General features: G+C 44.9%; 1 protein-coding gene across 1 annotated transcript in view; it reads right to left on the reverse strand.

The window, feature by feature from the left end:
• Positions 1–13,678, reverse strand: part of TTLL10 (tubulin tyrosine ligase like 10) — a 448,425-nt gene that overhangs the window by 340,797 nt on the left and 93,950 nt on the right. Inside the window, exon 2 of the mRNA XM_085609638.1 lies at positions 2,775–2,925. Within this exon, the coding sequence (XP_085465764.1) occupies positions 2,775–2,925 (151 nt within the window). The remainder of the gene's footprint in view (positions 1–2,774; positions 2,926–13,678) is intronic.

Below are 13,678 nucleotides of genomic sequence, written 5' to 3' on the forward strand. Positions count from 1 at the left end.
AAATTGGCCTCCAGAACAGCTGACTATATCCCTACTCCTGTGACAGACACACCAACACAGAGACCCGGTGACACTGGACACCCCCTTGACCTGGGACACAGTACAATGTCCCCATGTCAAAGACCAATGCCCTTTTAGGTGGTTTTCAGGCTCCCCAGTACACTTGTGGGAGAGAGATTTGAAGATAGGGTACAGGTGCATCATTGGTTTGGGCCCAAAGAGTTATATTTCCCAAAATGTCAGCAGTAGAGAAACTATGACAAGGGACTGATATCACAGTCCTTGACATACATTATAAGATACTTTTTGGCACCTAGACTCCATTGACTAGAGCTTGAGAAATTATGTTTATATTGAAGCAAAAAGTGGTCCAACTCGATCTAGAGTTAACCAATTCTTCTTGAGCCCCATCTACAGGATAACATTGTTTTTACTGTGTACCTACTATGATAGATTTGTTTGCATCATATCTTACATTCAGTTGATGTTGGTACTATGGGTGTACAAAATTGAATTGAACTTCACACAGCCGTAGGTCGAACCTTCTCGGTTTCTATAAGGTGTCTTTTTTAACTGTCCTCCTTTTTCCTTCTGCAAATAAAGCCCCATTTCTTTACAAACATGTAGCTCTGACTGGAATGTAGTTTATTATGCATTCAATAAACAGCAATGCCGACCGTGGTCCCTTCCCAGCAACCACTGTCTGCCCCAGAATCCGGAGAAAAGGCAACATAGTGGGTCTTTTAACCAATAGCACTTGGTTTTCTTTAAGTAGCACATTATAGGAACTGGGCTATAAAACCCCACAGTGAACTGTTGTTGGCTAAAATGCAAGAGAAATGGTTAAATGTTTCGGGGGAAACTTGAAAGCTCGTTATAGTGGGGCCTATTAAAACAAGCATTTGCAATGCAATAGGTCTCACGTTTACGCGAGTTTGAGCTAATGACATTGCAAATAACAATGCCTTTTATTTTAAAAGGCATTGTCATTTACAATGCAAATAGCGTAAACTCGTGTAAATGCGAGACCTATTGCATTGCAAATGCTTGATATTTACTGCTCCAAAATAGGCTTCTGACATCTTTGAATGGTAAATAAAAAAACAATGACTACACGCTGCCATATGCATGTATGTGTGGTGAGATATACGTTTTCAGACATCATGCCGTGCAGCCGTACTGTGCTGACCTATACATGTGCAGTGCATGCCTGATCATGCAAGTGCTTGTACGTCATTGCACTTTTTTTTGCCAATGTTCGGCATTGGCAAACATTTTTTTTATTTTTTTTCGCTGATGTGGAACAGCATCGACAAATGCGTTAGCAAAGTCAATAGGTGTCCATTGCTTTTATAAGCATGACTGATTGGCTTTGCCAATGCTTGTTGTAGTTTTCGGTAGCTGCCTGTATGTGCTTTGATGCACCGAAGGGAGAGGGCATAGCCAGCCTGGCAGAAGTGAGGGCTGCAGGTGGGCCTGGTGAGCTCATGCAGGAGGATTTAAGGGTAAGTGCAGTGGCAAAAGGTGCTTGGGCTTTTAACATCGGTTAGAACCTTGCAGGCGACAGAGCACACATTGCCGAGGGGGAGAGTAGGCAGAGTATTTCCACACCATGATCTTGCGCCCGAGGAGAGAAGTGTTTTTCACTCTGTGAAAGCCTGCGCTGCGCAAAGTAGCAGGCTGGGGAAGGGTGAGAAACAAAAATTCAAGGCATGGTAGTAACATAGCGAGTTGCAAGTGTCTTGGGGCTCACCATTTCAACAATGGGAACTTCAAGAAACAAGCATTGGCCGCGCGGCCGTGAAATTAACGCCGCGCGGCCATGAAAGAGAAAGTGAGCCACACGGGTAACATGGATGGGGGGGGGGGGTGGTGAGTGCTAAAGCAACACAGGGAAGGGTGGCATATGGTGAGCACTTTCGCGGCCGCTTTGATGTTCTCAGTGGCCGCGCGGCTCACTGAGAACATCAAAGCGGTCGCGAAAGTGATCAGCAGGCTGACAAATGGTGCGCGCGCCCGGTGCACATGCATTGTAGTTGGCGGCCTGAAAAGCACTAGTTTGTACTTCCAAATCCCGCTTTCTAAAGCTCTCGCCAGAGCAGCGCTAAAGCGCTGGCTCAGGCGAGACCTAAAAAGGCCTTTGGAGTATGAAAAGTAGTACTCCTGTAGGACTCTTTTATGAACTCTTGCATGCTTTTGTTTGTTTTTTGAGTATTATATAACGCAAACTCGATCCGACGGTATCAGGTATCAGAGCGCTTTACATGAGCACCAGTTGCGTTACAGACAAGCACATTCCTTTTGTTGAATAGCTCCCAAAACAGCTGAAAATGGGCAAAAAATTTGAGAATTCACAGAATATTCATTTAAAAGTTAGTACAAATAGAAAAGACTGTGCCCTCTTTTCACTCTAACTAATAGGCAGTTGGACGATTGACACGATCAACGAAGACATATAAGAGTATGTAAAAAAAGAAAACACCTGTAGTACTAATATCCCTACTTATAAATGCTATTATAAATTGGCCCTTCTGTGTCCTCTATACATTTCAGCTCCTTCCCCTCCAGGTACTCTGATGCATTTGACTGGCGATGTTGCTGCAGATACATTCCTTTACAATAAGACGGAAAACAAGCAGAACCAAACAGGTATGCATGGCTTGGTATAGTAATTAATAAGACGCCTGGCTGTGCACTGCCCCATGTCACAAGCCTCAATGCAAAGGGGTCATTGTGGCTCTGAGCCTGGAGAGGCGTGGACCGCTTATACTCACTGCCTGGCTCGTGGTACCGCTGGGCATAGGGCACTCCAAGGTAACGCCTGGCCTGCTCCAGAAACTTCAGACGGAGCTGCCAGCGGCAGTCCGGATCTTCTAGCCTCCTCTGTAAGGATGGTGTCCACCCTCTGCGCTCCAGCAACTGCTCCTGCACCAATTACAAACACAGATTTACATTTGGGGCACTAGTTATGTACTTGATCAGTGATTTTCAATTGCTAACCAAAATGGTCACTTATTCCTGTTAACCTACTTACACTCTATGGTAAAAGACAGAAAAAAGGGGGCTTAGCTTGAGAAAAATGTGATATTTACCAACAATGTTACATCTTAAAGTCCAACTTTACTAATCAATTACTTTAGTTGTGACATTTTTTTTTTTATTTCGATAAGATTTTATTTGAGATTTTTGTCATATAAAAGCAATACAGAAACACACAAATCTAAACAAATAGACATAAAGAAACATAAAACATGCACAATGTCTGTAAAGTATACATTCTGAGGTACCTTCCGCTTCCCTCTGTTTCTTTATGGGTTGCACCTTCCCCTCTGTTCTAATAAGGTGTCACGAGTATGGAGGAGAAAGGGCCTGAGCGGCGGGAAGGGATTAGGAGCAGGGATAGAGAGAGAGAAATGTTCTTGCTTTTGTTCGGAAAGGTAGGAGGCAGGTGGTGTTCTCGCCTTTTTCATGGTGGTTCATATTGGCCTAAGTACTTATCCATAGACGCCCACATCCCTCTGTTGGGCTGTCTCCACGGTAAGTCCCGTAGGGACATCGCGTCCGCCCCCCTAAGGTATATTACCCAATTGAGCCATCCTTTAAACAATGCCTTGGATGTGTCTTTCCACTTATTTAGAATCATTTTAACACCGGCAGTTAGTAATAGGTCGAGTAGGTCGCTATCTCGTTGTGTGAGTGGATCTGTCGTAATAGGGGTTGTTACCAGGGTTGCAAACTCTGGTTTAAGGGAGCACCCTAACATATCTGTTAGAAAGGCAAAGATATTTTCCCAGTAGACTTTAACTTTGGGGCAGTGATAGATGAGGTGAGCCAGGTCCCCTCTTCCTCTATTGCAGTTCCAGCATAGATCATTTGTGTTCATGCCTAACTTCGCCAGGCGCGCTGGGGTCCAGTGTAGTTTGTGTAAGATCCAGAATTTTGTCTGAGCTAGAACCGGAGTTACCTTACTATGTGTGGGGGAGGACCATAGTATTTGGCTTTCCTTCTCGCTTAGAGTGCTACCTAGCTGTGACTCCCAGTATTTTTGTGCTTTCACATTGAGTTTCGAGGTGTTTGGGCGCAGAAGTCTATATATGTGTGACACTTGGTGTCCTGTTTTGTTGAGGTTGGACATGTACTGGAAGATTGAAGGCATGGTGTTAGACAGTCTCGCTTTGGACATTGCCACTTTGATTTTTAGGAAGCTATAAAATTCAATATCTGGTAGGGAGGGTTTGGTTTTAAGCGAGCTGAATGTGATAGGTCTCCCTTCCTTTTCGAGCTGGGTGGGAAGGGAAATCCCTGTTTCCACCCATGTCTTCATATATAGTGTTTTGCCTTTATATTTTATTTTATTGTTTGCCCATAGTGATTCCCATCTCGAGTTAGCTATTCTGTGTTCTAGCTTCTGGTCGACCTTCAATAGGGCGTTTCTGGTGTTTGCAAGTATAGAGTTCATTAAAGTATTGTGTCTGCTGGTTGTTAGAAGTGCTGTTGGCTCAAGGTTATTTAGCATGGCGCTTTCTACTTTCAGCCAAGCTGGTGAGTACTCCTGGTCTTTTAGTATCCAGTAGCTACCCTGTTTTGCCAGGAAGGCAGTTTGAAAAGTCTTGAAGTCTGCCAGATTTAAGCCCCCCAGAGCTTTTGCCAGTCTTAGTTTTTTAAGGCTAATCCTTGCTTTTTTGTCTCGCCAGATGAAGTTATTTAACATCTTATCTATTTTGCGGTGAAAATCGACAGTGAGGGGTAGAGGGAGCATGTTAGTGAGATAGTTGACCATCAGTGTGACCATCATTTTTATTGTTTCAATCCTCCCCCACCATGTGATGAATTTCGGTGACCATCCACCATCCCTCAAGCAGCTTCTTTATCTTGTTTAAAAGCATTTTCTCGTTGTATTCTAGTGTGTTTTTAAGATCTTTGTCAAAATAGACGCCTAGGTATTTGATGAAACCGGTTTGCCAAGTGAGGCCCGAGTCTCCCAAAGTGTCTCTAGTGGTATGTATGTTGAGAGGTTTACATTCCGACTTATCCTTGTTGAGCTTATAGCCGGAATAGGCCGAATATCTGTTTATGGAGTCCATAAGGGCCATGATGGAGGTTTTAGGGTTCTCAGTGACAACCAGAATGTCATCCGCATATGCTGCTAGTTTCGTTGTTATATCATTGATGGTGAAGCCCCTCATCAAATTGTTGGTCTTGATGTCCTTGATTAGCGGCTCTAGTGCAAGTAAGAATAGCGAGGGGGATAGTGGGCAACCTGGTCTTGTACCTCTATAGAGTCTGAAAGGCTCGGAGATGGCCCCATTGACCACTATGCGAGCCGTAGGTTTGTCATATAGTGCCATAATTTTCTTTATGAATGTACTACCTAGGTTGAAGGTTTGCATGCATTGTTCTAAAAAATACCACGATACCCTGTCAAAAGCCTTCTCAGCATCGAGTGCGATAGCCACTGCTGGGTTGGTTTGTTTGGCTGCTCTGTCGATAATGTGGCATAAGAGTCTGGTGTTGTCTTCAGGAAGCCCACTTGTGTGTTCCTTATAAGGTGTGGGAGTATCCTGTTAAGCCTCACTGCCAGGATTTTTGCATAGATCTTGCAGTCCACGTTAATTAAGGATATAGGCCTGTAATTCTGTGGGAACTGGGTGTTTTTGCCCTCCTTGGGTATCACTATAATGTTTGCTTCGGACATTGTTTGTGAGACCATCCCTGTCCCTTCGCAATGGTTGAAAACATTTTTCAACATTGGTTGTAGTAGGGCTAAAAATGTTTTATAGAAGGTGGCTGTGTAGCCATCAGGTCCGGGAGCCTTATTAGCTTTGAGAGACTTAACTGCCATCTCAATTTCGGGTGAGCTAATCTCTTTCCCTAAGATGAATGCGTCTTCCGCTGTTATTTTTGGGAGGTTTAGACTGTTCAGGTATTCGGAGCAGCCCTTTTCGTCTAATGTTTGGTCCTTATTATAGAGCTCCTGGTAGAATCCACTAAATGTGCGCAGGATTTCTTTATGTTGTGTGTGTGTAACGTTCTGGGGGTCTGTGATTGCGGAGATAGTGTGTTGTCTTTGTTTGTGTTTTAAGTAGGATGCCAGGATTTTCCCCGCTTTGTTGGCCTCGCATAGGTTTATTGCCTTGTATTTGTTTATCCATAGACCCGCTCTCTCTCTTAGGATTCTGTTGAATTCGTATTTCTTTCTTGTGAGTTCTGTAAGGACATCTACGTTCTTTGAGTCTGAAATATGTGATGATTCTAGTTTTTGAATATCTAGCTCTAGTTGGTCTAGTTGGGCCTTGGCAATCCTGTTTATCTTGCCTTTGATGTCAATAATTGTTCCCCTGATTGTGGCTTTCAGGGCGTCCCATATGATTTTGGGGTCAGAATCTGCTGTGTCGTTAAAATTAATGTAGTCCTTTATGGCCTGCTCTATTTTGGTTCTATTGCTTTGCTCTTTTAAAACATCACTGTTGAGTCTCCATCTACGAGGGTGATCCTCGTTATGGCGGCCATTTAGTAGGAGGCTGATACAGGAGTGGTCTGAGATAGTTCTCGTAGCTATGCCCGTGTTATCAATTAGGTGTGTGTGTGAGTCAGAGATCAGTATGTAATCAATTCTGCTGTATGAGTTGTGTGGGTTTGAGTAGAAGGTGTAATCTCTCGTGTCCGGGTGTTGTAGTCTCCAAGTGTCCTTCAGGTTGTATTTGGTGCATACATTTTTGAGTACTTTGTGTCCCCCCGGGGGTAGTGTGTGGCATTGTGATTGTCTATCTATAGTGTAGTCTAGTGCCATATTGAAGTCACCTGCCAGCACTGTTAGCTAATTTTGTGGGAGTGCTTCCATCCTATCTGAGATGTTATCCCAGAAGGTGGTATCATCCGTGTTAGGACCGTATATGTTGAGTACATGAAGTTTTTTGTCTCCCCTTTTCAGGTGTGTCAAAAGGATTCTCCCCTCTGAGTAGCACTGGTGGTCTTCTATGCTTATCATGGAGTTCCTATTTATCAAGGAGATCACTCCTCGTTTTTTACCTATAGCCTGAGAGCATGCCATTTGGCCAACCCATCTTGCCCTAATCCGTTCTGCATCCTCCAGGGAAAGCCTAGTTTCCTGAAGGAGAAAGATATCCGCTTTTGTTTTAGCTAAGTAGTCAAATACTTTTTTCCTTTTGACTGGGTGGTTGAGGCCTTTAACATTTAAGGAGACTATCTTCAGGTTGGATGAGAGTGATAGAGGAGTCTTTTACATAGAAGTCATTATGTGAGGCTAGACTGTGGTTGTTGCTTACTGGGGCATTGTGAGTGTTGTCCCTGTCTCAGATCTCGTCCTGTAAATACGGCCTCTTTTACCCGTGCTCTGGCCTCAAACTCCACAGTGTGTATAGTTGTGTAGGTGGATAGGTTGGGAAACAAGAGGATACAGTGGATAGATGTTACAATCGAGTGCCTGACAAACAATGTTAATACTAACATGACATACAAAAAACTAACCCCCCCCCATAAAAACCCTCCCTCCCCCCGCGTCCTACATCTGGAATACTGGACGTGTAACAGCAAAGCTCCAGCTCCATTTCTCCTGGGATGGTATATCTATGGTGCTTATCACCATCGCGTCAACAGTTAATTGCATTTTATTTGTCCTTATTTGCAACCTATTTGGCCTGCAGCTCAATACCATAACATTGTTTTATGAAAAGGATATCATTGCTCTAATGTTCGCTACTAGATTATCACCACGATTGTCTGCGCAGATTGGTTCGAAGGTGTGATCATTCGAGGTCAAAAAGGTCCCGCGATTCCCGTACTTTTCCGTAGCCTTCCTGAGTTCGATTCAGGTCGTTTGTTTCCTGAGGTAGCAGAGTGGTTGGAAATAATAAGTTGTTTGAGGTAGATAGTGAGGATGAGGTAGATGGTTGTTTGTATAGTAGTGTCAGAGGTAAAAAGGTGAAGTAACCTTATACGTTTCCTCCTAGTTCTGGAGAGGCTCTTCTCTTGTTCGCATTTGTTTGGGAGAACTCCATTTCTTGTGTAGTTGGCAATCGTAGGTAATTGGATAACTCATTGGGGTCTTCGAAGGTGTGTATTCTGCCCTTATCTGTGATTTTAAACTTTGGAGGACCAATGAATGAGAAGAGGATGTTTGCCCGCCTCAGCTTGTCTCTCTGGGCCAAAAACCGCTTTCTTATGTTCACTGTGTGTTTAGAGTAGTCTTGGGTGAGAATTATTTTTTGACCGTTCCACAGCAAGTTCTGTTTTTTCCTGGCTACTGCAAATATGGTGTCCGTATGTTGTCTCAGTGGTTTGCAAATTATGGGTCGCGGCGCAGCCATATTCGCCGATCTATAGGCCGGTACTCTGTAGGCCTTGTCTAGTTCCAGAGGCATGTCGAACTTCAGGTTGGTGAGTTTAGGGATCATATCCTGTATGAAGGCTATGCAAGAACAATTCTTCTCCTATGGTGACCCCTAGAATTCTGATGTTCCCTCTTCTGTTGCGGTCATCAAGCTCTTCTGTTTGTTTTAGGAGTATTGCTGTTGTTTTGGCGAGTTCTTGCAATGCCTTGTTAGATTTTTGCTCGTTGTCCTCTACATCGCTTACCCTCTGTTCTACTTCCGTTAGTCTATTATTCGCTGCGTGTATGCCTGCTCTAACTGCAGCCAGTTCCAGCTGCATAGCATCCGTGGTTTGCTTGGTCGATTTAGCTAGATCGTGTACTTCTGCCCATTGTTTTTAAATCATGTCTAGCGTGCTGTTAATGTCCGGTCTTTGTTTGATGGGGGATTCCAGATTTTCACTCCTATTCCTTTTGGGTTGCTGCATGAGCTTCCCGTCGTTGCCTGCCATCTCTGTCCGTCCCCTCTTCTCCTGTTGTAGGCTGAGCCTTCCTCTGCCCTTACGCTCTATGATTGGTTCTCTTAAGGGTCTACTCTGTTATTGACTGCCTTTAGGTTCCTTGATTCGTGTCCCTGACTTAGAATCGCAGGGGCGGTGTTTCGCTTGGTGTTCTTATAGTATGTGTTCCTAGCCAGGGGGTTTGTCGTAGTGCTCATCAGTTCCCCTCCGCGTGCATATCCTGCTTGTTCGCCTGCTTGGTGATACTAGCACGAATCTTCTTCACCTGAGCGCGCTCTTGCAGGGTCGATCACATGCCTTGGTGCTGGACCTTGGCGGTTTTTTAAGATACTAGAGTGGGGTTTGTGAGGTTGTTTGTTCTCTTGCTTGTTTAGTTTCTGACCCTCATCATCCTGCTGAATATTATTATTATTGCGTTTGATTTCTTGTGGGTAGCATATTTTGTTACTGCTGCTTTGGCTTATCCCTCATTCTGAGTTACACAGCATTCCATCTCCACTTGTTACATTGGGTTTAGATGGTGTTGTACCCCAGTAGAACAGTCGGTAATCTGGCGCGGTCAAAAAGGCGGAGCGGACAGAGCGGGCGGCGGTCATAGGTGTCTTTGTTTCGTTTTGGCTTTATTTTGTGTTCTTTGGAGATTTCCGCAAACTCCTTCCTGCTTAAGGCTCCCCCTATGTTTGATCTCTTTTGGGTTTGTTATGGTGGCCCTCCGCTCACAGGTCGTATTGCGGCTCCCCCCCTCTCGTTATATCGATCGTGCGCTGGTTAAGGTCTAGCTCTGCGCATTGCTTGATTACCTGGCTTGAAATAGGATGGTTCTGTTAGCCCCCCTGGGCAGCGGTTACAGGGGTCTAATACCTCCTTTGGGCTGTTCCGTTCACATGAGCCAGTCTTTTCCGTGCTTCTCCTTTCTTGTCTTTGCTGTTGTTGTTGTTGTAAACCGATCCCAAAATGGCGGCGCCTAGCCAGTAGTGTCGGTTTCGGTTTCACACCTGGTGGGTCAAAACGTCCTCTATTCTTCATCAGACTCCGTAGCAGACAATGTTTTCCATTTCCATTTGCATCTCAAGACGCCCTTATGCATGAGGTCACTCTCCCGCTCCCGCACCCCCGTCGCCTGGGCAAGTCTTTGTTACCTTCCGTGCCTGTCGTGATGTTGCTGATTCCACAAAATGGCGGCCCCCATCAATCGGTATCGGTTTCAGTTTCTCGCCCGATATTTTACCAAACCTCTATTTTGTCTCCGGTCAGTGCCGTCAAATTCGTTATATCGTGCGACAGGTCCCCCAGCACTGACCTTATATGAGGATGGGCGAGTTGGTCGCTGGGTTCCGTGTGCATGGTGGGGTACGGGTGTTAGCAGCGGAGTAGTTCATATAGCGACACCATCTTGGGTCTTCCCTTGTTCTCATACCGGGGTCTTTCCCGCGTATTTTTCTCTCTCCTCGTTGGCGGATCAGTTGGTTTAAGCGGCACAGCCTTTTCACTGTTTGTTCCGACGCTCTATGATGCCATCGTCTTTTTTCAATTAGCAGCACATATATGTTCTTTTGAGATGCTCGCTCCTAGGATCAGCGGAGCTATGGAGTCAGGCGCCTGTACCCATTGCCGTCCAAGCCACGCCACCTAGTTGTGACATTTTTAATGCCATCTCCACCGGCCACCTCCGATACTGACTCAAATCTTGCTGTTGATGTCTTGCCTGACCATGAAGGGAGATTCAAAATTGTGGGATCCAGCCATTTAAACCCCTTCCTTAAGCTCAGGGAGATCTTGACACCTGTGTCCTGCTTGAAGTATCTCGCCCTTGAAGGAAATGAGCTCTAATACTTCCCTCAGCAGTCGTTCTGATCAATTCTACACATGCCCCTTGGGGAACTAGTCCATGACAAAGTCAATCACAGAATTTGTAGAGCGCACTACTTACCCGCGAGGGTCTCAAGGCGCTGGGAAAAAAAGGAGGGGGGGCCGCTACTGGACGAACAGCCAGGTCTTGAGTAGCCTCCTGAAGGTCAGCAGGTCTTGGGTCTGTCGTAGGCTGAGTGGAAGGGTGTTCCAGGTCTTGGCGGCGAGGTGGGAGAAGGATCTTCCGCCAGTGGTTGTCCTTCAGATGCGCGGGACGGTGGCGAGGTCGGCGGAGAGGAGCTGGCGGTTAGGGACGTAGAAGAAGAGTCGTCTGTTGAGGTAGGCTGGGCCGGTCTTGTGGAGTGCCTTGTGTGCGTGGATGAGGAGTTTGAAGGAGATTCTCCTATCGACGGGGAGCCAGTGCAGGTTTCTCAGGTGGGGGATGATGTGGCTGTGGCATGGCAAAGATTGACCCAGAGGGTAAATATAGTGTTGTTCTCATTTAGTTAATGAATTGCTATACAAAAGGCAGACTTAGGGGCTTTTCTCTTTATGTATGTTTGCATGTATGTATGTATAGGTGTATGAATATATGAAATCTATGCCATACATTTCTAATTTTGTTCATTGTTACGAAGACAAATTAGAAATAGACATTGTGGTTGCAAGGGGTGTGGACAAATTGGAGCTGAAGAGTGCAGGCCAAAATAACATTACCTAGTTGTGTGATCTCAAGGTTCACGTTGTATTATTCCTGAATTTTTGGCAAATAAAAGGAAGTTAATTTGCCAAATAGATCTTTTGTTGCACTACATGGATCAAGCCATGTCCATAATGGCTTTCATCACACTAAATAGAAGAGCCCCAGTCCAAGATGGCTACCACCGCACAATGAATGGGTACACCCAAATGGAAGAAGATCCACATTAAACTGAATATAAAAACACCAGGTCAAGAAAGGCACCATTGTACAAAATGAAAGCACCCATGCAAAATTAACACTATTGCAGTGAACGGAAAGAGGCCAATTCAAGTTGAATGTTGTTATAATGAATAGAAGTCCAATAACCCAAGATAGTCACTATTACATACAATCCCATTCAAGGCGTCTCACAGTGCAGTAACTGCAAGAACCTAAATCACAAATGGGCACCATTTCAGGGAATGCAACAACCACGACCCCAAGAAATCCACCATCAGAATGAGCATAAGAACCGTAAACCCAACAGTTTGGCACACCTGTTGCCATTGTTACGGTATCCCTTCCATGGTGCCAGAAGGCAGTTGCTTGCTGATGTGATAGTTATTCCATAACTAATAGATATTTCAGGATTTATTTTGATATATTTTTACATTATCCTTACTGGGAATAACTGCTTGTAATATGGGGCATGCCTGCTATCTGAACTCAGAAGGTTCCTCTGTCTCTTTCTCTCCATAGCATGGAAAGTAGCTGTTGTCTGAAGCCTGAGAGTGAGTTGCTATGTAACTTTTCTTTATCTCAATCTGTCCTTTGCAAGTCTATCCTCATTTAAGTTGTATAGCTGGTGATCTACTAGTAAAAGGCAGGAAGGAAACGTGTTTTATATATTTTGCAAAGTGGTAAATAAAAGGAGGGCATATCCAATTACATATCCAAATTAATTGATATTCCCATAAAACCTGTTGCTTTTTGTAAACTTTTGTGCAGTGTGCTATATATATGCATATTTGGATGCCTTTTCTTGACAGTCTTCATAGGGGGTCGGGGATATCCACCCAAGAAAGAATGTTTGGAGAGGGCCAGGCATATTTAGGAGCAAATTAATTATTAGAATATTACAAAAGAGCCATACAGCCTGAGATAACTAAGGGGCATATCAACAAGCCAGGCGATAAAATTATCGCCGCTTTAGCGGCAGAAAACTGCCGCTAAAGCGGCGATAATGGGCTTGATAATATGCTCTATGGAATTCCAATTGAAGCCCATGTTAGATGTCCTTCACATTTAACATGGGTTTCAATTGGAATTCCATAGAGCATATTATCAAGCCCATTATCGCCGTTTTAGCGGCAGTTTTCTGCTGCTAAACCGGCGATAATTTTATCGCCTGTCTTGTTAATATGCCCCTTAATTTTTTTGCAAATGTGCACAACTGGTTAACACTATTTCCATAACTTGTATCTAATCCACCTGAGGGGTGGAAGTGAGGGGCATTAGGCTTAGAAATTGCATTTCTTCTGTGCAATGTGAGTAAAAGATGCATGCCCCACTTGTTTGAAAATGTGCCCATCCCACGCCTCAGGGGCGGTCATTGTGCAACTGTTCGCAGAAGCTGTCCTGCCCATGTGTGACTGTGGCACTGACCAGGAGACGGTGGCGCCAGCCTCACCAGAGGAAGCATGGGCAGAAGAAGAGTGTGTTGTGGGGGCGCAGCACTGTAAGGAAGAACCTGGGGAGGACCCCAGCATGGCTTGACTAAAGGGTCTGCTGCCGGTGGGTCCACGTGCACGGCTTTATGGGTAGACAACCTTAGGCTTCTCATTGGCGGGACAGAGAGGTGGGAGCAGAAACTGTAAGGAAAAGCAGGGTCGGGAGAAGCAAGAAAGAGGGAGTGGTCGACTGCAGGCGACAGAAATGAGGTGGGTTAAGAAAGAGCGCTGCCTGTGAAAGTGCTCATGAGAAGTCATGGTCTAATGAGACCGCACAAACAGGTGACGTATGTACTTTCACTACCGCAAATCGCTCTGACAACAAGAGAGCTTCATTTCTCTGAACTCCTAGACCTTCTGAGATAGTCAAACAGAGGCTATTTGTGTATTCAACTCTCCCAGATCACTCTGTAAACACCATGGCCCTACATACTACACATCATGTTACCTGTAAATAAATACAGGACCGGTGTGGTATCAGCAAAATTACCAAAGCCCGTGGTGGGACAACAGCATTAAACAATGTGCCAAGTGTGCACACACACGCACACACAAAGTTTGCATCAGT

Source organism: Triturus cristatus, chromosome 1_2 (assembly GCF_964204655.1).
Source record: "Triturus cristatus chromosome 1_2, aTriCri1.1, whole genome shotgun sequence".
Lineage (NCBI taxonomy): Eukaryota > Metazoa > Chordata > Amphibia > Caudata > Salamandridae > Triturus > Triturus cristatus.